Source organism: Capra hircus, chromosome 27 (assembly GCF_001704415.2).
Source record: "Capra hircus breed San Clemente chromosome 27, ASM170441v1, whole genome shotgun sequence".
Lineage (NCBI taxonomy): Eukaryota > Metazoa > Chordata > Mammalia > Artiodactyla > Bovidae > Capra > Capra hircus.
The window spans coordinates 38,701,923-38,722,536 of NC_030834.1; the positions used below are offsets into that span (position 1 = coordinate 38,701,923).

Consider the following 20,614-nt stretch of genomic DNA (forward strand, 5'->3'; position numbering starts at 1 on the left):
AGATAGATAGATGTGGTGGTTCAGACAGCAAAGCATCTGTCTACAATGCAGGAGACCCGGGGTTCGATCCCTTGGTCGGGAAGATCCCCTGGAGAAGGAAATGGCAATGCACTCCAGGACTATTGCCTGGAAACTCTCATGGACAGAGGAGCCTGGTAGGCTACAGTCCTTGGAGATGCAGAGTCGGACACGACTGAGCGACTTCACTTCGCTTGGTGAGACAGGCCTGGGACTGACACTTTGCTGCAGTGCTGGAATGCTTGCACCCTACAAAATACAAAGAAACTGTAGGAGACTGAAAATAACTGCATGCATGTGCAGTTGGGGTGAATTCTTCACCCCAAAAGACACACAAAGACAAAAACAAACTCGGCAGTCATTTCTGGAGAGCCAGGAGCAAAAACAGTGTAAGAACAAAAGTAGGGTACTGAGCACCCTCTGCTCTCACCACCACAAAGAGGCGGGCAAACCACCTAAGCCACCCATCCAGCCTGACCCCACCCCAACCCTCACCCCAAACAAGGAAGAAGCCAGGAGCCCCAGTAAAGCCTTGCCTGAATCTCTCCTCTGCCCTCTACTCAATTTCTGCAGATTGCGGAAGGCCAAGACTGGTCGTACCACGTGGGGGAAGGTGTTTCCAAAGAGCAGTTTTACTTCTCGCACGTGGGAATCTTGATTAACCGTCAAGTCCATGTGGGGAGGAAAAAAAAACGTTGTGCGGACAGAGATCATGGTGGATTTAAGAGTGAGAAACCGGGAAGATGCCAGCTTTCATGCCCTCCAGGGTTTCGAAAAGACTCCTTAACGGTTCCAAGTCAGCTCCTCCCACAGACGCCCGTGTGCTCTCAGACTAGTGGTTCACCAGACTGCCGCTCAGCGGCTCGAGGCGGGGCAGGTTTCCGCGGCCCTAACACTCACCGAGTCCTGTCCCAGGGCCGGTCACAGGGCTGGGGGTCCGCCGCTGCGCACATCCAGAGGCCGGGCGTAATCCGTGCTTTACCTGACTTAGCAACCAGACCACTCAAGCTGCCTCTCTTCCCTCCTTCCGCCCTGTCTAGTTACCCGGGAAAAAAACCCGAGAGAAACCCGGGAAAAAACGTTGAGCCGAAGAGCCCAGCACAAACGCAACCTGCAGTGGGGTCTCCGGCCGGAAACCTCCCAGTCCCGGGTCGGCCAGAGGGGAAGGGGCGGGAGCGCAGGAGGCGGGCGGGCGGCGCGGAGGATGCACGCAGGGGTTCTGGGCCTGTCTGCCCTGCTGCTGGCGGCCGAGCAGAGCGCGCGTGAGTGCGGGGCAGGCCACGCTCGCCCCTCCGACCCACCCTGACGCCCGGGAACCCTCACCCCCGCCCCGCCACGGCGGCAGCCTGCACCCCAGCACTGCGCGCCAGTGCTAGCCCTGGGCACCCCGCACCCCCGCCCAGCCCCTCGGGGATCCCCGCGAACGCGTGACCCTTCCGGGGAGGCGTAAATCCCCCGGAGGATGCATGGACCCCCGCCCCGCTGCACGCACGGTCCTCCGGATGCTGAGACCCCTCCCCTGCGGATGCACAATCCTCTCCCCGACCCCCAGCCCCAGCCCTCGTCCCCAGCGGACGGGCGATCCTCGCCGGGAGTCTGGGAACTTCTGACCCGCCCCCCCGCCTCCCTCCAGAAGGCCTCTCGGTGCTGCGGGGCCGGGGCGCTGCACGCGGGCCTGGCGCGCCCTGCTCGTCCCTGCCCGCTCCCTCGCCCGCCTGGGGTCCGGGCGGCGCGGGGACCCGTTTGGGGCCGGGTTGGGGTGGGACCGAGCTCGACGTCGGCGGAGCTCTGGAGGACAGTTCACCTCCTGCCCGGAGGCGGCCGGTTGGGGACCCCGAGGCCGAGTGCTGAGCGCGGTCCCGCAGCAGCGGCGGAGCGAGCGCGGGGAGCGGTTTCGCGCCTTTCCAGTTTGAACGTGTAACTCCTTCAGTGCCGGCGCCGAGGCCTCCGCCGCTCTCTGCCCCGCTCCCTGCAGCTCTTCTTCCTCCGCGGGGTCCCGGATGGCGGGTGCGGAGTGGATTTGATGGGGCTCCAGCTTCGAGACCCCCAGGGTTCCTCGCCCCTCCCCAGCTCGCACCACATTTGAGTGCCGGCCCTGAACTTGACCCCTGGGAGCGAGTTGCCCGCCACCCCCCACCCCCGCCCCCGACCTAGTGTTAGCGGGGCCCTTATGGACTGCGGTCCGTGCAGTTCCCCTGAGGTTTCTAAGGTGCACAGAGGAGGCGCCAGGCTGAGATCTGCACCTAAACTCCCGCCCGGGGCCAGCGCCCCCTATGAGACAAGGACCCCAGTCCCAGCACCCACTCCAGGGGGTGCCGCAGACCAGCTTCTTCCTTCCCTCCCAGCCAGGGCTTGGGCATTCCTCAGCTTGGGGAGGCTGTGACTCCACCAGACGCTTTTTGCCTGGGGGACCCTGGTTTGCTCTGTGTGCCGGGTGATTAGAGCAGGGGACCGAACCAAGGAGATCCAACCAGTCCATCCTAAAGGAAATCAGCCCTGAATATTCACTGAAAGGACTGATGCTGAAGCTGGAGCACCAATACTTCAGCCATGTGATGTGAACAGCTCACTCTTGAAAAAGACCCTGATGCTGGAAAAGATTGAAGGCGGGAGAAGAGGGCGACAGAGGATGAGATGGTTGGGTGGCATCACTGACTCAACGGACATGAGTTTGAGCAGACCCCTGGGAGACAGTGAAGGACAGAGAAGCCTAGTGTGCTGCAGTCCATGGGGTCTCAAAGAGTCAGACAGGACTTAGCGACTCAACAAAACACAGAGCCTGTGGACCAAGGAGGGGCTGCCCAAGCTTCTCAGTCCAGACCTGCAGGGCTCCTGTCTGTACCCGGGGCTGGTACCCTCTTGCTGCTGCAATTCACAGCCTTATGCACCCATAAATCCATGTTAAACTCTAACATTGGGAAACCCAAGCAACAGTCGTATCAAACAATTCCTGTGAGTCCTCAGCACCCACCTCTACTGTCATTCATCAGGGAGGGCAGATCCAAATTAGATTGGTCAAGCTCCTTCCGCTACCTGACCCTGTCTTCTACTTGTTGCTGTTTAGTCGCTAAGTCATGTCCAACCCTTGTTCCACCCGAGGGACTGTAGCCCACCAGGCCCCCTCTGTCTGTGGGATTTCCCAGGCGAGAATACTGGAGTGGGCTGCCATGTCCTCCTCCAGGGGATCTTCCCAACTCAGGGATCAAACCCATGTCTGCTACATTGTGGGCAGATTCTTTACCACTGAACCACCTGGGAAACCCGACCCTGTCTTAGGATCTTCTGTCCCCAGAGGGAAGGTTTTACATTTGTTAGCACATGCTAAGTATCCAGTGTTTTGTGCACGCGGCCCTATGCGATCCAGCAGTCTCCTTCTTGGACCGTGGTGTCTGATCCTTTGGGTAGCTCTGGCCCTTCCTTTCAACCTCTTTCCCATCTAGGCTGCTTGTGGGCTCTGCCGGCTCCCGGGCTGGGTCTAGCAGGCAGCCCGGCCAACTCTGGGGATGCAGTGTTGCCCAGGCGCCCCTCGCCCCCAGCCTCCCACTAATCCTCTGGTCCTTCCTCTTCGGCCCCAGGCCTCTGCGCTGTGGTTTACGACTTCACCACAGGCCGGCTCCTCTGGGCCTGGCTGGTCCTCTCGGTGCTACTGCCTGGCTTCTTGGTCCAGGGCCTGAGCTATCTCTGGTTCCGAGAAGATGGACGTCAAGGTGGCTGCTTGCTGGTGGTCCTGCACCTCCTCCAGCTCGGCGTGTGGAAGCGGTAAGAACAGACAGCCCCTTTCACCCCGCTGGGTGACTTCACACCTGAGATAAGAGAGTCGTTCCGCACATAGAAAGCCATAGAAAGTGAGTCAGTTCGGGGCAGCCCGTGTGAACCCCACCCCGTCACCCCAGGAGGGCGGCACAGATTGAAGCAGCGGAGTAGGTTGCATGGTGACATTTGTATTAAGTTTTTATTGCGAGAAGAAACCATTTGAGTGCCAGGACCAAGAGTGAGTGAAGTCGCTCAGTCATGTCCGACTCTTTGCGACCCCATGAACTGTAGCACACCAGGCTCCTCCATCCATGGGATTTTCCAGGCGAGCCAGGGCCAACGTTTCTCATAAAAGGCAGTTTGGACAGGCAAGTGCTCAGCGGGCTGGCCTGTGGGAGACCAGACCAGCGCAGCCCCTTTGCTCAGAGTGCAGGAAGGCGCCAGGGTGGGAAGGCCGTTCAAGGAGTGGTTGTCTAGTCTCAGATCTCAGGCTTGCTGCTGGGTATTTTATGCCCTCAAGCTGTAGCCCAAGGCTTTCTTTAGAGGAACTGAAGTGAGTTTTATGGTGTCTCAGCAGACTCTGAGGAGGAAGTGAATCTCAAGTTGGAGGCAGAGGGTGCTTTTTTTTTTTTGTCCTTGCTGCCAGGCATGTGGGATCTTAGTTCCCTGACCAAGGATTGAACCCTGGGCCCCTCTGCAGTGAAAGCCCAGAGTCCTAACCATTGGACTCCCTGGGAATACCCCAGAGGGTGCTTCTTATAAAGATATCACGCAGCTAGCCAAATTTCACTGGGATTCTCTGAGCTGGAACCCTCCATCTCTAAAGGCACCAAAAGCATTTTCAGCCACACCAGTTTAGCCTAATGGTGGGCCATTGTGTTCAAGCTGTGTGGTTTCTCTGAAAAGATGAGATTCTGACCAGTGGGGAGAGAGCAGAGGCGGCTTTTCCTTCTGGCTCGGGGGGATTGGAGCCTGTCGTGGGCACTACTCACGCGTGCAGATGCTTCTCTCAGCCCAGCTTGGTCTGAAAACCATTAAGGGCTCGAGTCCTTCTGGGGACCACCTGGTACATTATAGCCAACAAGCATGTGACCTCAAAGACAGACCACCTCTTGAAAAAAATGAATCAGCTTTCCCATAAGCAAACATGTCATAGCTCAGAAGAAGAGTAAAGTCTGCGCCAGTCACTTGAGAGAAGCTTCCTGAATAATTGTCAGATAAGTCTGCCTTCTGGGGTCCTGTGGGGACCCTCCAGCCCATCTGATCCAGTACCTTTTTCAGAAGTGGGGCAGGGTCAGGGTCATGTGTCCACTTTCATGCTGGTGTCCAACACTGACCCCCTTATTCTTCCCCAAGTCTCTCCAATGATGTCATGAATACTAAATACATTTTTTAATGGAAATAAATGAAGAGATACATAAAGATTAGAAACTAGGAAAAACAAATAGTCATCTATATCTCTTCTTATTTTAAAAGTCAGTTAAGGTGACTAAAAAATATATATATAATTTAAAAGGACCAAAAAAAAAGGCAAGAAGAAAGAAAAGAAATGAGAACATTCAGGAAGTGGAAGGGAATGTTGGAAAAGAAGGTAATGGCAAAATGCAGTTACTCGAGGTGAACCGTAAATTTGGGTCTGAGTTTTGTTAACATAAGAAGCTCCGTGGTTTGCAGTGTTTCTGTGTTTAAAAAAAATTGAACAAATGGAAATCTACTTCCTTAGAAGAAAGCTTTGAAAGTTAAAGTAGAAAACAAATCTATTTCTCATCCTGAAACCAGCATATCTGGCTTTCACAAAGAAGACACTGGATAATGAACTGTCTTTAAGCAAATCCACACGGAATTTTGTAATGGACTCCCAATCAGGGTCAGTCAAGAAGCCTCTCAGCAAACTGCAGTTCAGTAAAAGCGCCTCTAGGTGGAGCCAAAGGAACTCTGTTTGCTAATTCTCTATCAGTTCCGTTCAGTTCAGTCGCTCAGTCCACTGCAACCCCATGGACTGCAGCACCCCAGGCCTCCCTGTCCATCACCAACTCCCGGAGTTTACTCAAACTCATGTCCTTTGAGTTGATGATGCTGTCCAATTATCTCATCTTCTGTCATCTCCTTCTGACTTCAATCTTTCCTAGCATCAGGGTCTTTTCAAATGAGTCAGCTCTTCACATCAGGTGGCCAAAATATTGGAGTTTCAGCTTCAGCATAGGTCCTTCCAATGAATATTCCTAACTGATATCCTTTAGAATGGACTGGTTGGGTCTCCTTGCAGTCCAAGGGACTCTCAAGAGTCTTCTCCAACACCACAGTTCAAAAGCATCAATTCTTCGGCGCTCAGCCTTCTTGATAGTCCAACTCTCATCCATACATGACTACTGGAAAAACCATAGCTTTGACTAGAAGAACCTTTTTAAAATGGGATTCTGGCTTGGATGGTAAAGAATCTGCCTGCAATGCAGGAGACCCAGTTTGATCACTGGGTCTGGAAGATCCCCTGGAAGAAATGGCAACCCACTCCATTTCGTGCCTGGAGAATCCCATGAACAGAGAAACCTGATGGGCTACAGTCCATGGGGTCACAAGGAGTCAGACATGACTGAATGACCTAGCACACATGTGGCTTGATACAATGCAGGAGACTGTACTAACTACAGAGAAACCAATTAAATAAAAACCTCCTGACATAAAGTAGCTTATAAAAAGTTCAAGGAGTTAAAACATAAATGTTTTCCTTTTTTTCTTTTATCCAGCCACATGTCATGGGATCTTAGTCCCCCCACCAGGTACAGGGATTGAATATGTGTCCCCTGCATTGGAAGTGCAGAGTCTTAACCATTGGAAGGCCAGGGAAGTCCCATGTATTTTTTAAAAATTCCAAAAAATACCGATAAGTTAAGTCTGACTGTTCCAAAGAACTTGACATTAATAACTACTTGTTTAAACAAAGTCAGTTACATTTTGTTTTTATATTTCTACTCTAATGCTACATGTTGCTGCTGCTACTGCTAAATCGCTTCAGTCGTGTCCGACTCTTAGCGACCCCATGGGCTGCAGCCCACCAGGCTCCTCTGTCCACGGGATTTTCCAGGCAGGAGTACTGGAGTCGGGTGCCGTATGTTACCACTGAGTAAAAAAAATTTTAAGCCTGTAAATGCATTTGTAAACACAGCATGAGATGATAGAAGAATACCTAAACCATCTCATCCTGAGCCTGTGTTTTCGGTTAAAAATATTTGTTTAGTGGAAGGGAAAAATTATTACAAAGATAGTTGAGATGAGCTTTAAGGATATGTAAGGCAAGCTTAATATCGATGGGTATAAATTTAACATTTAAAAGTTTCTAATGTACATTCCCATCAATAAGCTTATGAAAAGGTGTTCAACTTCACTAACCATTAGGGAAATGCAAATCAAAACCACAATGAGATACCACCTCACACCCATTAGGATGGCTACTATCCCCCACCACCACCAAAAAAAAAAAAAAAACCAAGAACAGGAAATAACATGTTAGCAAGGATGTGGAGAAATTAGAACCCTTGTGTACTGTTGGTGACAGTGTAAAATAGTGTAGCTGCTGTGGAAAGCAGTATAGTACTTCCTCAATTACTTAAACACAGAATTACCGTATAATCCAGCAAGTCCACTTCTGGGTAAATATCCAAACAAGTTGAAAGCAGTGTCCTGAAGTGATCTTTGTACACCTATGTTCGTAGCAGCATCATTCACAATAGCCAAAACATGAGGCAACCCAAGTGTCTATTAACAGATGAAAGGATAAGTAAAGTGTGGTCTCTACATGCAATGGAAAACAGAAGCAAATTCTGTAACACGCTGCAACATGGGTGAGTCTCGAGGACATGATGCAGTAAGGCGCATGTATAATTCCACTTACATGAGGTGCTTGAAGTGACGTGAAGTCGCTCAGTCATGTCTGACTCTTTGTGAGCCCCTGGACTGTAGCCTACCAGGCTCCTTGGTCCATGGGATTTTCCAGGCAAGAGTACTGGAGTGAGGTGCCATTGCCTTCTCCAGGGGATCTTCCCGACCCAGGGATTGAACCCGGATCTCCCGCATTGTAGGCAGACACTTTACCGTCTGAGCTACTGGGCCCCAGACATGAGGTGCTTAGAGTAGCTGGAAACAGAGAAATTAGAAGGGGGGTGGCCAGGGCCGGGGAGAAGGGACCACGACCATGCCACTGGGTGCCTTTATGCCCACCTTGTCCTCTCTCCCCAGGACCCCTCTCATCCCTCTTGTATTGGCACATCTTTCTTCCTGCTTAAAACTTCGAGCGTGTATGGCATTCTTTCCATAACTGAATCTTGGGCTTCTAGAGAACGTCTTCAATTTCTTTTGTGGCCTCTGCAGTCTCCAGCAGGTGGGGGCAGCCCATAAAGATGCCTGCTGAATGAACTGGGGCAGCTGGGAGAGCAGGAAGGGGGCTGGGGTGTCCCCAGAACTGAGGATTCAGGACCCAAAGGGCAGCTACAGGTTTGTCTTCATCTGCTTTTTCTTAACATTCTGTTTGGGTCAGAGATCACAGCTTCAAAGACTCAGTGAGAAATCACTTCACTCCGGGATCCAAGTCATGAAAAAGGAAAGCTGTTTTCTCCTGAGCCCCTTTCCTGGGCTCTCGGTACCCTGATTAAGAACATTTCAAAGAGGACCCCCTCCTGTTCTGGCTGAAGAAACGCTGGCTGGAGATCAGAGGGAGAGGGCGTTTGGGGTAACTTGAAAGGCACACCCAGCTCTGGTTCAGGAATCAGTAAGTTTAAATGATTTCCAGTTTTTCTTAACTTGGATAGGAGTGAAGTTTGCGATCGCCCTGGACTTGGCAGGCACGCCTGTCCCCGCTGCAGGCAGGTGTAGGGATCACCTTGTTCCTGCCCCTGGGAGGGTGAGGGGGAAATTGCTGTGAAAACCTGAAGTCCTTAGAGCCTGCAGTGACATTTTTATACATGCATAACCGTCCAGGTGGCACGGACGGTGGTCCATGGCACCTCCGGTGGGCTTTCATGACACTAAAGCATCAGGAAAGGTTTCGAGGATGGGTTTATCAGAAGCAGAATGAAACAGGAATATTTACTGACTTTTTTTTTTTTTCTCTTGTGTTGACTCCTTTTCCTGGACGTGAGGCAGGTGGCCGCCACTGGAGGAGCCAGTGTATCCCTGTGCCCAGGCCAGCCTGGTCTTGCAGACCCCCTAGTAGCCCCCTGCCCTCCCTGCCGTTCAACAGGACTGCATTAATTCCCATCACAAGAGGCTCTGGAGAAGGGCATGGCAACCCACTCCCATATTCTTGCCTGGGGAATCCCATGGACAGAGGAGCCCGGCAGGCTACAATCCAGAGGGTCACACAGAGCGACTGACGCCGGCGGCCCCAGGGTCAGAGACGGGGCTCAGGCTAAGCTCAGGATTCCCAGGGCTCAGAGAGAGCCCCCAGCAAACCTGTCTGCTCCCAGCTCCCAACCCAGTGGCCCTTCCACGTGTGGGCAGAGTGAGGTCCGCTGGTCAGGGTCCCCGCACTGGGAACAGGAGCGCCACCCACAGCCTAGAGTCAGGGCTTAGGGACCTGGGGTGCGGACGTGGCGGGCTAGGCCCTAGAAGGCTCTCGGTCTCTAGGTGGTACGCCAGGAGAGGGGTCCGACTGAGCCCTCGCAGTGCGGTTCTGAGTCCTGGCCCTCCTCTGTCCCAGGCATTGGGACGCTGTGTCCGCCAGCCTCTGGAAGGAAGGGCAAGCTGCCCCCCAGGCCCCGCTGCTGCTGTGGGAGGTGGATCTGGCAGCCCTGCGCCTCCTCGAAGCCCTGCTTCAAGTCGGGCCCCACCTGCTGGTCCAAACATACATTTTCCTCGCCTCTGACTTCACTGCTCCCGTGCCAGGTGAGTGACTTCTACCCCCGACTGCAGACTGCCTGACTTCTCATGGGGGACAGAAGCTAACGCCTTGTTTAGCAAACCCTGGCAACCTAAGATGTCCTCTGTTAGGCAGAGTTAGGGCAGCCCAAGCTCACTACGGTGCACAAAAGTGAAAAAGTGAAAGTGTGAGTCACTCAGTTGTGTCCGACTCTTTGCGACCCCATGGACTTTAGCCCTCCAGGCTCCTCAGTCCATGGGATTCTCCAGGCAAGAACACTGGAGTGGGTCACCATTTTCTCCTCCAGGGGATCTTCCCAAACCAGGGATCGAATTCAGGTCTCCTGTATTGCTGGCAGATTTTTACCATCTGAGCCACCAGGGATGTTACCTACAATGCCCAAGGTGACGGTTAAAACTTGCTTTTGTTTGGGGTGGTGAGTTCCCAGGGGGTGGACTTCCTTCTTGGGGGTCGGTCCGTGAGAGGAAAGTTGCAGGTGGTGAGAGGACCCTGAAAGCACTTTGGGGAGGCCTGCGCTGCCCCTTGTGAGATCAGTGTGTCGGTTTCTCCTGGGACTAACTCCGTGCAGCCTGAGCCTCACCCCTTGAGAGCAGTGGGATCAACACCTCGGGCGCCGGCAGAGGCACTAGCACTCAGGCCAGGGCTCAGGGTGTCTCCTCCGGGCCTGGCACCCCCTGCTGTTCTGGTCTTATCTGGTCCTTCGTATGGACTGAGGGTTTGCCTAGTGGCCCAAGTGGTAAGGAATCCACCTGCCAGTGAGGAGATAGAAGAGATGTGAGTTTGATCCCTGAGTCGAGAAGATTCCCCTGGAGGAGGACATGGCCGCACACTCCAGTATTCTTGCCCGGAGAATCCCACAGACAGAGGAGCCTTTCGAGCTATGGCTCACCAGGGGTTGCAGAGCTGGACACAACATACATGCACGCGTATGGATTGAACTGCAAAGTACAACTGACATGAAATACCACGTTCAGAGCTATTAAGAGCTGCTTCGTCATAAACCAGAGGTGCCCGAGGGGCAGTGGCTGGGCTGCTTTTTTTCTTTTTTTAATAATTTTATTTATTTATTTATTGACTGCCCCGGGTGTTCGTTTTGCTGTGCGGGCCTTTCTCTGGTTGCTTTGAGTGGGGGCTACCCTCTAGTTGTGGGGTGCGGGCTTCTCGCTGCAGTGGCTTCCCCTGTTGCTGGGCACAGGGTCCAGGTGAAGGGGCTTCAGTAGTCATGGCAGGTGGGCTCGGTAGGTGCGGCTCCCGGGCTCCAGAGCACAGGCTCAGTAGTCGTGGTGCTCGGGCTGAGTTGCTCCCTAGCACATGGGATCTTCTTCCCAGACCAGGGATCACACCCATGTCTCCTGCATTGGCAGATGGCTTCTTTACCCCTGAGCCACCAGGTAAGCCCTTGAGCCTTTTTTCCTTAAGTGTGAACCCACGGAGAGCCCAGCCTGCCTTGGCAGGGAGGAGTACCCAAGTCCTCGTTTCTTCTGCATGTTTGCATAGAGGTGGCGATGCCCTCTGTGAAGGCAGGTTCTGTCGGTTAGCAGTCATGGGGTCCCGCTTGCCTTCCAGGAGTGAGTGCCCTGTGCTCCTGGACCACGCTCTCCTGGGCCCTGGTGTGCTACGCCCGATCCCTGGGCTCCATGAAGCCAGACCACCCCTCCGCACCCTGGATGGCCCTCGGCTGCCAGCAGCTCTGGAGGATGGGCATGGTCGGGGCTCGCGTCCTCAGCCTGGTTCTCTTCTTCCGGGCTTACGGTGTCTGGGTGCTGGTAGTCACAGGTAAGCTGAGCTGCTGTCCCAACCGTCTACGGCTGCACGACAAGCAACCCCAGAGCTTAATGCCTGAAAAGAACCATTGGTGAGCAACGACCAGGCCTCTGAGGGCCAACCGGGGTTTGCTGGGGGTTCCTGCCTGCAGGGTCCTCACGCCATCCCTGTAGGCTCGCAGGTATCTGGACCCACCGAGGGGCTTCCCTGGGCTGGCTGTTCAGACATCCTGCACCCGGGGCCCCTCCACCCTGTCCATGCAGGCGAGGCAGCTGGCTTCAGACGAGGCAGCTGAGAATTCCAAGAGCAAGGGGGTGGGAGCGGCCAGTCCTCTTAAATCGGGCCCAGACCTGGATGAGCATGACTCCGGCTGAATTTTGCCCGGCAAAGCGGTCTCGGCCAGCCCAGGTTCAGGAATGTGGAGGGAGACCCTGAGTGTCCCTGAGTGTCCAGAGCGAGAGGAATGCACGAAGGCTCACGTGACATTAAATGTTTTGTGTCCCTCGGATCTCTCCTGGGTTTTCGTCCGTCTCCTTGGATGCCAAGTCACACGCAGTCAGAACAGAGGAGGGTTACGGCCCCGGATTCCGAGTCCCTGCCCCAGCCCTCCTGTTTCCCCCAGCCCTGCCCCTTCACTGGGCCCTGACTCCTGGGGCTGCTCTCTCCAGGTGCCCACTGGCTGGTGATGACCTTCTGGCTCGTGGCTCAGCAGAGTGACATCGTGGACAGCACCTGCCGCTGGAGGCTCTTCAACCTGCTCGTGGGTGCCGTGTTCATCCTCTGCTACCTCAACCTCTGGGACGGCCCCTCCAGAAACAGGATGGCCACGTTCTACACGGCAAGTGATCCTAACTTTACTGTATGCATGGAATGTGGGCATGCATGCGTGTGTGTGTGCGCATGTGTACAATTGTGCACGCATATCTATTGTGAAGGAATAGCTTGATTTTAGGAGAAACTATAAAAGGAATTATAGTCTTGAGCAGAGATGATGACCTCTGAAAGGAGCAACCGGATGTCTGTTTCCACGTAGTTACCATAGCGAGGATTGTGGTATATTTGGTGATGCTTTTCAGCGACTCTCTACATCAGCCCATCTGATAAAGATAACCACATTTCTATTCTTTGTCATATGCGTGACATCCTTGTCAATCAACTCAATTGCTGAGTTACAGCTGTGGTCATAGTTAGCGTGAAAAGCACAAAGGTGACATAATGCTCATCTGTAGGCAGCTTCTAGTGCATTAGAGGAAATAAGCTTGTACCCAAGTAATAATAAAGAGGCAGAAAGTGGACCAAGGCCAGCAGAGAAAGCAGTGTCTGAATCGCATAGGATTATCACTTCCTGCTCGTATGACCAGGGACACTTTTGACGAGAGGCAGGAAGTTGAGCTGTATCGCAGGAGGCAAAGGAGAGCCTGGATCAGCCACAGGCTTCAGAGCTGAGGCTTTGGAACCAGAGGGCTTCCATGGGGACCCTGGCTCTGTCATTAACTGTTACCAACTGTGACTGAGAATTTAGACTCTCTGGACCTATTTTTTCATCAGCGCATCAGAAACTCACCTCTTGGTGTTGCTGAGAGAATAATGTTAATACCTACCTACTTTTCCGGGTCCCTGTGAAGAGTAAATAAGATAATAAACTTGGGCTGAAATAAGCAACCAAGAGTGGCCTTTACCAAAAATAGAAGTTGCGACTTTCAGAGGTGCTGGTGCTTCAGGATGGAGACCAGAGTGAAGGGAAAAGCTGGGGAGGCAGGTCCGGTCCAGGGCAGGTGACGGCATGGTCACTTCTGGGTTTAGGAGAGCCCCGTAGAGCTCGCTGACCCCCGAGGCCACAGGCCCACAGAGGACCCACGATACTGGGTGAGTCACGCCAAGCCTCAGTCTCCACATCTGGAAACTGGGAGTAACCAGGCCCCTCACACCGTGTGGGCTGAGGGCTGGGTGTGTGGTCCAGCCCAGCCCACACACACTGCAAACGAAAAAGGGTGAATTTCATTGTCCGTTTGTGGGCGCTCACGTGCTGATGTCCAGAGGCGCCCTGAGAAGCAGAACTAAATGAGGAGGCGTTTCACGTTTGCTCCTCTTCTGCTTGCTTTTGTTATGTTCACACCCTCATCAGCAGCTCGTGTCCCGGGAGTTTTACGGGAAGGGGGCCTTCCCAGGTGGCTCGTGGGTAAAGAATCTGCCTGCCACGCAGGAGAAGCAAGAGACTCGGATTCAACCCCTGGGTCCCAAAGATCCCCTGGAGCGGGGCATGGCAACGCACTCCAGTGTTCTCGTCAGGAGAATGCCATGGACCGAGGGCCTGGCGGGCCCCACTGCAGGGGTTGCCCAGAGCCATGACTGAAGTGATTGAGCGCACATGCGCACACACAAGGAAGGGGGGGAAATGCTTCCTTCTTTCCAGCCGTCTTAGGCGCTGGACCACTGAGCTCCGAGCGATCAAGCAGGAGAGGCAGAAGTTAGACACTGCGGAAGTGCCAAGTGGGGAGAAGCTGCAGAAGCACAGTGTAGGCTGTGGGACCCGGGGGGTGCCCAAGGGAGAGCGCATGTGGATGGTGCTGAGATAACAGATCCAGACACGGAGGAAAGGCGAGGGACGCAAATGCTGCTAAGTCAACTGCAGGAAGGAGAGGGGTCCCGCATGGACTGACCCCTCACCTCCATTTATGCGGAGGCGACTGCACGTTTTAAAGGGGGAACAGGGGCAGGGAACAGTGTGGTCTCCACCAAAGTCGGGGAGTGACTGCACACCATCTGCACACCACTGTTCACACACTTCCCACGTATTCATGACGGGAGGCAGTGTGAACACACTTTAGAGCTGGGTTTCCCTGGTGACTCAGATGGTAAAGAATTTGCCTGCAGTGTGGGAGAACTGGGTTCAATCCTTGGGTCGGGAAGCTCCCCTGGAGAAGAAACTGGCACCCCACTCCAGTATTTTTGCCTGGAAAATCCCAAGGACAGAGGAGCCTGACGAGCCATAATCCGTGGGGTCACAAAGAGTCAGACATGCCTGAGCAACTGACACACACAGACCTGGGAGAGCCGTCTCCTGGGATGTCTGTGTTTCCGAGGGCTGGTTCCCAGGTCCTGGAGAAGACGGCTCTGGGCGGTAAGAGACTGACATTTCAGAGGAGCAGAGAGAACCTGTGTAATTGCAGGCTTTCTAAAGTAGCTCCCCTGCGTGGGGGGGTCTGGGCCATTTTTGCATCGTGACCAGGTTTTTTCCAGAACGAACAGTAAGTTCTCCAGGCAGCACCGAGTTTTCTCAGGGGGGAACTTCTTTGGGGCTGGGTCACCACGCTAGTGATGCAGGCTTGAGCTATTAGAAAGTACGTTAGTGTTGGTTTCAAACAGTCATTTCGGCTTCAGGTCTGCAGTTGTTATAGGCCAAGAAGAGTGCTCAGAGAGCCCGTCTGAGTCAAGTTTGGTCCAGAAGAGCATCTTTGTCAGTGGAAAGTGGTTGCATTCACATCCTGTTGGTTCCGTTTCTCTGGAGGGCCCTGACAAATGCAACCGCTAGAAACAGAACCAGTGAGATGTGTCTAGATACATAAGAAATGTGTTACAGGGATTTTCTCATGCAATTACAGCGCCACCAAGTCCCACAGTCACCCTCCACAAGCTGGAGAACCAGGAAGCTGGTGATTATTCAGTCCAGGCCCAAAAGACCAAGAACCATGAGCTCCGGTCCCCAGGGACGGGAGGAGATGGGTGTCTCGGGCAAATATTTGGGGGAAAAAAAACATTCTGAAATTGTTATCAATGTTTGTGACTCACTGGGATCCAGTGTCACTGTGAGCTCTGCAGGTACTTTTAATTATCGCATGATAAAACTAACATGTATACAATTAACACGAGACTATGCAACAGATAAAGCAACAAAGAATTCCCGGTCAGCCCCCTCGACTCACCAAAGGGACCCCTGCCGCCTTGCGAGCTGTGCCCTTCCGCTTCTCGTGCGTTTCTGCCTCTGCAGATACTTGGCAAGCTGCAGTGAGAACAGGAGGGCCCCCTTGGCGGGAGAGGCTCGCTCAGCCCTGCCCTGCTGCTAGGGGGACCCAGTCAGCAGTGGGAACCCCCAGCCCTGAAGGGGCTGCAGGAGATCGCGAGGCGGGAGCGTGCCCAGGCTGTGTGCACTGCAGGGCGTGCTGACTCTCCTGTTCTCACAGGTGATGCTGCTCGAAAATATCATCCTCGTGTTGCTGGCCACCGACTTTCTCCAGGGAGCCTCGTGGACCAGCCTGGGGGCCGTTGCAGGCGTCTTGTCTGGATTTCTGATCGGTGAGCCCCGAGGTCGCTTTCGCTGCCCCCCTCCGTCCCCTACCCACCTCCCACAACTTGCTTCTTTGCGGTCAGCTCACCCCAGGGGTAGGAATTGGGGCTTGGAAGCGGCTGGATGGAGACCAGGGCCGGGCCCTGCGAGGAGGGTGGCCAGGCCACGCCCCCGGGCGTGAGGGCCTGGATCGGCCTTTGTCTCCTTCGCTCCGTCGTGCTCAGAGCCGCAAGCCAAGCAGGGGCCGCCCCAGAGGTGGCCTGTTGGTGAGGCCGGGGTGGGGCTCAGGCAGAGCCAGGCTGGCTGGCCCTTCCCCCCAGCTCCCGGGGGCAGCGGAACCCCGACTGTCCAGTGCCCTGGACTAGAGTCTTCAGCGGGGAGGTGGAGCCAGGCTGTAAAGCAGCAGCTCCAGCTTCCATCTCGAGCTGCCTGGATAAACATTTATTGAGTGTCTACTGCATGCCAGCCTGGGGCTGCCACCAAGAAACCAGTTAAACAGCAGGCTTTTGAGGAAAGTCTGTCTTCCCTGAACACACACAGCCCTGCGACTGCGGTGCGGATGGGGTCAGCTCCCCTTTCTTGGTCTCGGGGGGCTCCTCATAGGAGAAGGGGGACAATCCCTCCTGTCCACTGACCGTGAAGACTCAAGACACTGGGTGGAAATGGCCTGAGCCGTGCCCCCTGCAGAGACAACACCGGGTGACCCTCCGTTAGGAGTTCTGACCCCATTCCCCCAGAGATGCTGACAGCAGGCGAGGGGACGTCTGTTCCTTCTAGCTGCATCCTTGCTGCGTTTCCTGGCCCTGCCAAAGCTCACACCACCCCCCAACCCCCGCCCCCATATCAGGCTTCACACTGTTTATTACGAGCTCCCTGAAACCCGGCGCTTGGTCCAGTACAACAGGAAACTGGAAATAACGTGGGAGGATTACTGGAATGCTCTGCTAAATAAATTATTGCCGCAGTCAACACTTCTGATCAAAATAAATGAAGCTGACAACAATGTGATTCAGATGTTTGTGCACAAAGGAAGTTTGTTGCTGCTCGTGGAAATTCCTTGATATGGGGGTTTTGATGGGTATGTTTAACCTCTGCTTGGGTCTTGTTTTTGAAACGATTATCTCTCTCTGCCTTCACTTTGGAATCCATCAATCAGTATGTGGATGGTTGTGTTCTGGGTATTTGACCCGGTTTTCTGAAAGTGAAATTACCTTTTTCTATCAAACCTCTCTCTCTGTCTCACACACATGCACGCATACATCTAAAGGACTCGGTTGGAGCCTCCTTCAAGGAAGAAGTTATAAAATCTCTAAGATTTAAACTCTGTTCTTACATTTTTTAACAGTAGAAATATTTGCAGCTTATTGGAACTGTGTATGTGTGTATGTGTGTGTATGGATGCACACTCAGTCACTCAGTTGTGTCTGACTCTTTTGCGACCCCATGGACTGTAGCCCATCAGGCTCCTCTGTCCATGGATTTCTCCAGACAAGAATACTGGAGTGGGTTGCCGTTTCCTTCTCCGGGGGATCTTCCCAACCCGGGGATCAAAGCTGCGTCTCTTGCCTCTCCTGCACTAGCAGGCGGATCCTTTACCGCAGCACGACCTGGGAAGCCCTAAATTCCCCCAAATACCCCTTCTGATGCTCCAACAAGAGTCCTGTTTTGGATCCCAGATATCACTCTACTCAAAACTGGAGAACCCGGAATTCTGCAAACCACAGGGAGGATGCGGGACTTCAGAGAACGTAACCTTGTGCTTTTTTCTCCTCCCTGTTTTGCAGGCAGTGTCTCTCTGGTCATTTACTACAGCCTGCTGCATCCGAAATCCACAGACATCTGGCGGGGCCCCACAGAGGGCGATAAAGCAGAAGAGGACTCTCCTCCACAAGCCCTGGGCCCAGCAGGGGAGGGACCAGACAGCGTGGGGCCCTGCCCAGAGGAAAGCGATGAGCTCCCAAGCCTGGGGAAGCCCCCCAGCCCACAGTGGGCGCCCCCAGAGGCTGGGCTGGAAAGCCAGACGGTGGGAGAGGCCTCTTTCCTCAGCCACCACCACTGGCTTCTGGTGAAGCTCGCTCTGAAGACGGGGAACGTGTCAAAGATCAATGCAGTCTTTGGAGAAGATGGCCTGGCCCGCTTCTGCTCCCCTGAGTGGGGGTTGAGCCAACACCGCAGCGGCTGGAGGACGCCCCCACCCCCGCAGCAGGAGCCCCCTTCATCACCCCGGGACCCTCTAACCTCAGAGGAAGGCTCCGAGTTTCCAGTGGTGCCCAAAGCAGAGGCTGACGAGACCTCCAGTTACCTGTCTTTTGCCAGCGAGAGTCCTGACCGAGCTCCAGCCCAGCAGCCGTCAGCTGCAAGCCGTCAGCTGCGGGAGGGCGGCTCAGAGGAGGGAGCTGGGGCCGCCCCGGGGGTGAGGGGTGCAGGGGGGCGCCCGGGGGGCGGGGGCGGGCAGGCCGGCTCCACGCTGTACTTCAGCGCCACCGCCACCGCCGAAGGGGCGCTCCCCTCCCCCGGGGAGCCGACGTCCCTCTCCGGGAAGGGGCTGGGGTCGGGCAGCTCCGAGCGCTTTCCCCTCAGCGTGGCCGACCTCAGCCCCATCTTAGGCCCCGGAGGACGCTTACAGCCCAGCGGCCGGGCCTGGGGCGGCTCGGGGCTCCGGGGGCAGCGGGAGTCCCCGCGATGCCCCGTCGCGGCTGGTACCCAGAGGCCGCTGCCCGAGGGCCGCCCGAGGCCGGCGGACGCGCCCTGCCTCACGTCCACCCCCAAGTGCACGGCCCCCGCCGGGGACTGCGGCCGCAGGGCGAGGCTGGCGGCCGAGGCGGGTTTCCTCCGCTGAGCACGGTCAGTGGGTGACCCACAGGCCGGCCCGTCAGGCTGGTCGCTGGGGTGGGGACTTCCGACACCTCCACCCGTGAGTGTGTCACAGCCCCTCCGACGTCCGCCGCGCAGCCTGAAAACGAGGGAACCGGATTAGATTGTTTCTAAGGTCCCTGCAAGCACCACCCGCCACACGTTGGCATAGGAGTCCTGCTCAAACACCTTGAGGGAGGCGACCAAAAAGCTTCCTTCCAATCTCCTGCTTCTGATTAGCCATTCCCTCCTCCGGAGGATCTTCCCTGCCCCAGGGGTTGAACCCGACTCTGCATTGCAGGCAGATTCCTCACCATCTGAGCCATCAGGGAAGCCCCTGACAAACTCTATGATCCTTCCTGTGGCTTCCCCAGTAAACTCAAGGGTAAAACCCAGAGTCCTATTTTATTCTGTTAATAACACTTAAGTGGTTGTTAATCATTCTTCTTTTAAATGTATTTTAGCTGCATTATTTTATGAAATCCCTTGTAAGCCTCAGGACACCTCAGGCCTCTGTCCTGTAGAAGGAGAGTTGAGAAAAGCCAGAGCTGGACAGAGTTGACGTGGTGAAAACATTTTATTCAGGAGCTGTTGCAATAGGGGAAGAGGCCTCCGTGTAGAACTGGCTCAACTCAAGTCAGTGTGGACAAGTGGGGTTTACAGCCGAGGAGCAAGTGGGGCTTAGTGGGTGGAAAATTATAGAGAGGAAACATCGGGGTTAGGGGGCTTCTGGCTAAACCAGTGTAACAGGAAGCTTGCTGAAGGCAGACCAGTGAGGTCAGACATCCTGGGTCGTAAGATCGGGTGACTGAGGAACCTGATCGGGTGTGGAAGGTGATCAGATACTGAGGGTGGAGGCTTCTGGCCAAGTTGACTTAGGAGGATTCATGCTAAAACTGGACAAAGCAGAGAGGAGCACGGAAGAGGACTTGGCTGGAAAGTTCAGGGGAGCCTGAGCAGGGTTTTGTCAAAGAGAATCTTTGTCAGGAGGATGCGGAGAACAGCATCAGTGGCTCCACCCCGGGCTTCTGGCCTTTCCCCTCCACATTGAAAGCTCGGCAAGAACTGGATGCTCTGTGTGACCTTGAGAAAGCTGTCACTGGAGGGAGCTTCCTACCTGACTCCTCCTTGTCTGGATCTCCGTGGTCGGGACGCGCACTGCCTGAGCGTGACGTTTGGAGATGGCATTGCACGTGTCCTCAGGGGAGGACCACCAGGAGCCACCTGAGCTGGAACCAGCAGGTTCAGGACTCATCACGGTGACGGGGAATGAGCCCCGCAGCGCATCTCAGGATGAGTCTGAGGACGGACCGAGGCTGGGGCTGCGGTGTGGGAATTGGGAAGGACCTTGGGGAGCAGGTGTCTGCTCTGATTCGGGTGCAGTTCTGTGACCTGGCCCCTGCACCTGCAGAGACTCACGCTCACCTGCAGAGGCTAGACCAGACTGGGAAAGAAGCCACACTTGAAAACCGGGCCAGCCGTTGCCCCTTTGGGTAGAAGGGGTGCATCTTGCGAGGTGCAGTGATGCTTTTTCTCTATCGTCGTCTCCAGGTGGCCTCTTCTGAAGCTGATAACCTGTGAGACCCTGTGAATGACCACGCACAGCCCGGCTGGGAGCATCCCCTGAGCTCCCAGATTTGGGGGGCTGCCCTCTGCTCCCTTGGAATATCGGTAGTCACTGCACGGCTGTTTGTTAGGCTAAGTCACGTATTGGATGTATTCTGTTGATGTTCCTGCTTCAGTGAGTGGCCGTCACCCAAACCTGGAAAGTACAGGCTGCCCCCGGATATTTGCTTGAGGACATTTATCTCAAATCTGCTGACGCACATGCTTTTCTTGTTTCTTTTAAGCCTACCTCACTCCCTTCTCCCTTGAAGCTGCATAGGAAGCAACGCAAGGACTTGCAGGATCGCCTGCTACCGACTGCCCTCACGTCCCACACAAAGAAGGGAAAGCGGGCTCTCCAGAAGCTGGTGAAATCACGCTTGGTCTCCACGAATGTTTCTCTGATGGTTCGCTCCTTGGGACAGGCTGTTTTCTTCAGCTGTTTGCCTGGTGAGGCCTGGCTG

General features: G+C 54.7%; 1 protein-coding gene across 1 annotated transcript; it reads left to right on the forward strand.

Annotated features, from left to right (window-relative positions):
- Nucleotides 810-18,531, forward strand: XKR5 (XK related 5). The gene is made up of 7 exons (XM_018041815.1): nucleotides 810-1,280; nucleotides 3,594-3,777; nucleotides 9,464-9,648; nucleotides 11,210-11,419; nucleotides 12,076-12,245; nucleotides 15,589-15,700; nucleotides 17,477-18,531. Exons 1-7 carry the CDS (start codon nucleotides 1,223-1,225, stop codon nucleotides 18,529-18,531), a joined length of 1,974 nt encoding a protein of 657 aa, XP_017897304.1. The 5' UTR covers nucleotides 810-1,222.

Excerpts from the sequence above, each read along its gene's own strand:
- XKR5 (XM_018041815.1), top strand. The coding sequence starts at position 1,223 with ATGCACGCAGGGGTTCTGGGCCTGTCTGCCCTGCTGCTGGCGGCCGAG. Across the intron at positions 9,649-11,209 it reads CTTCACTGCTCCCGTGCCAG|GAGTGAGTGCCCTGTGCTCC; the intron begins GTGAGTGACTTC and ends CTTGCCTTCCAG. Across the intron at positions 12,246-15,588 it reads GGATGGCCACGTTCTACACG|GTGATGCTGCTCGAAAATAT; the intron begins GCAAGTGATCCT and ends CTGTTCTCACAG.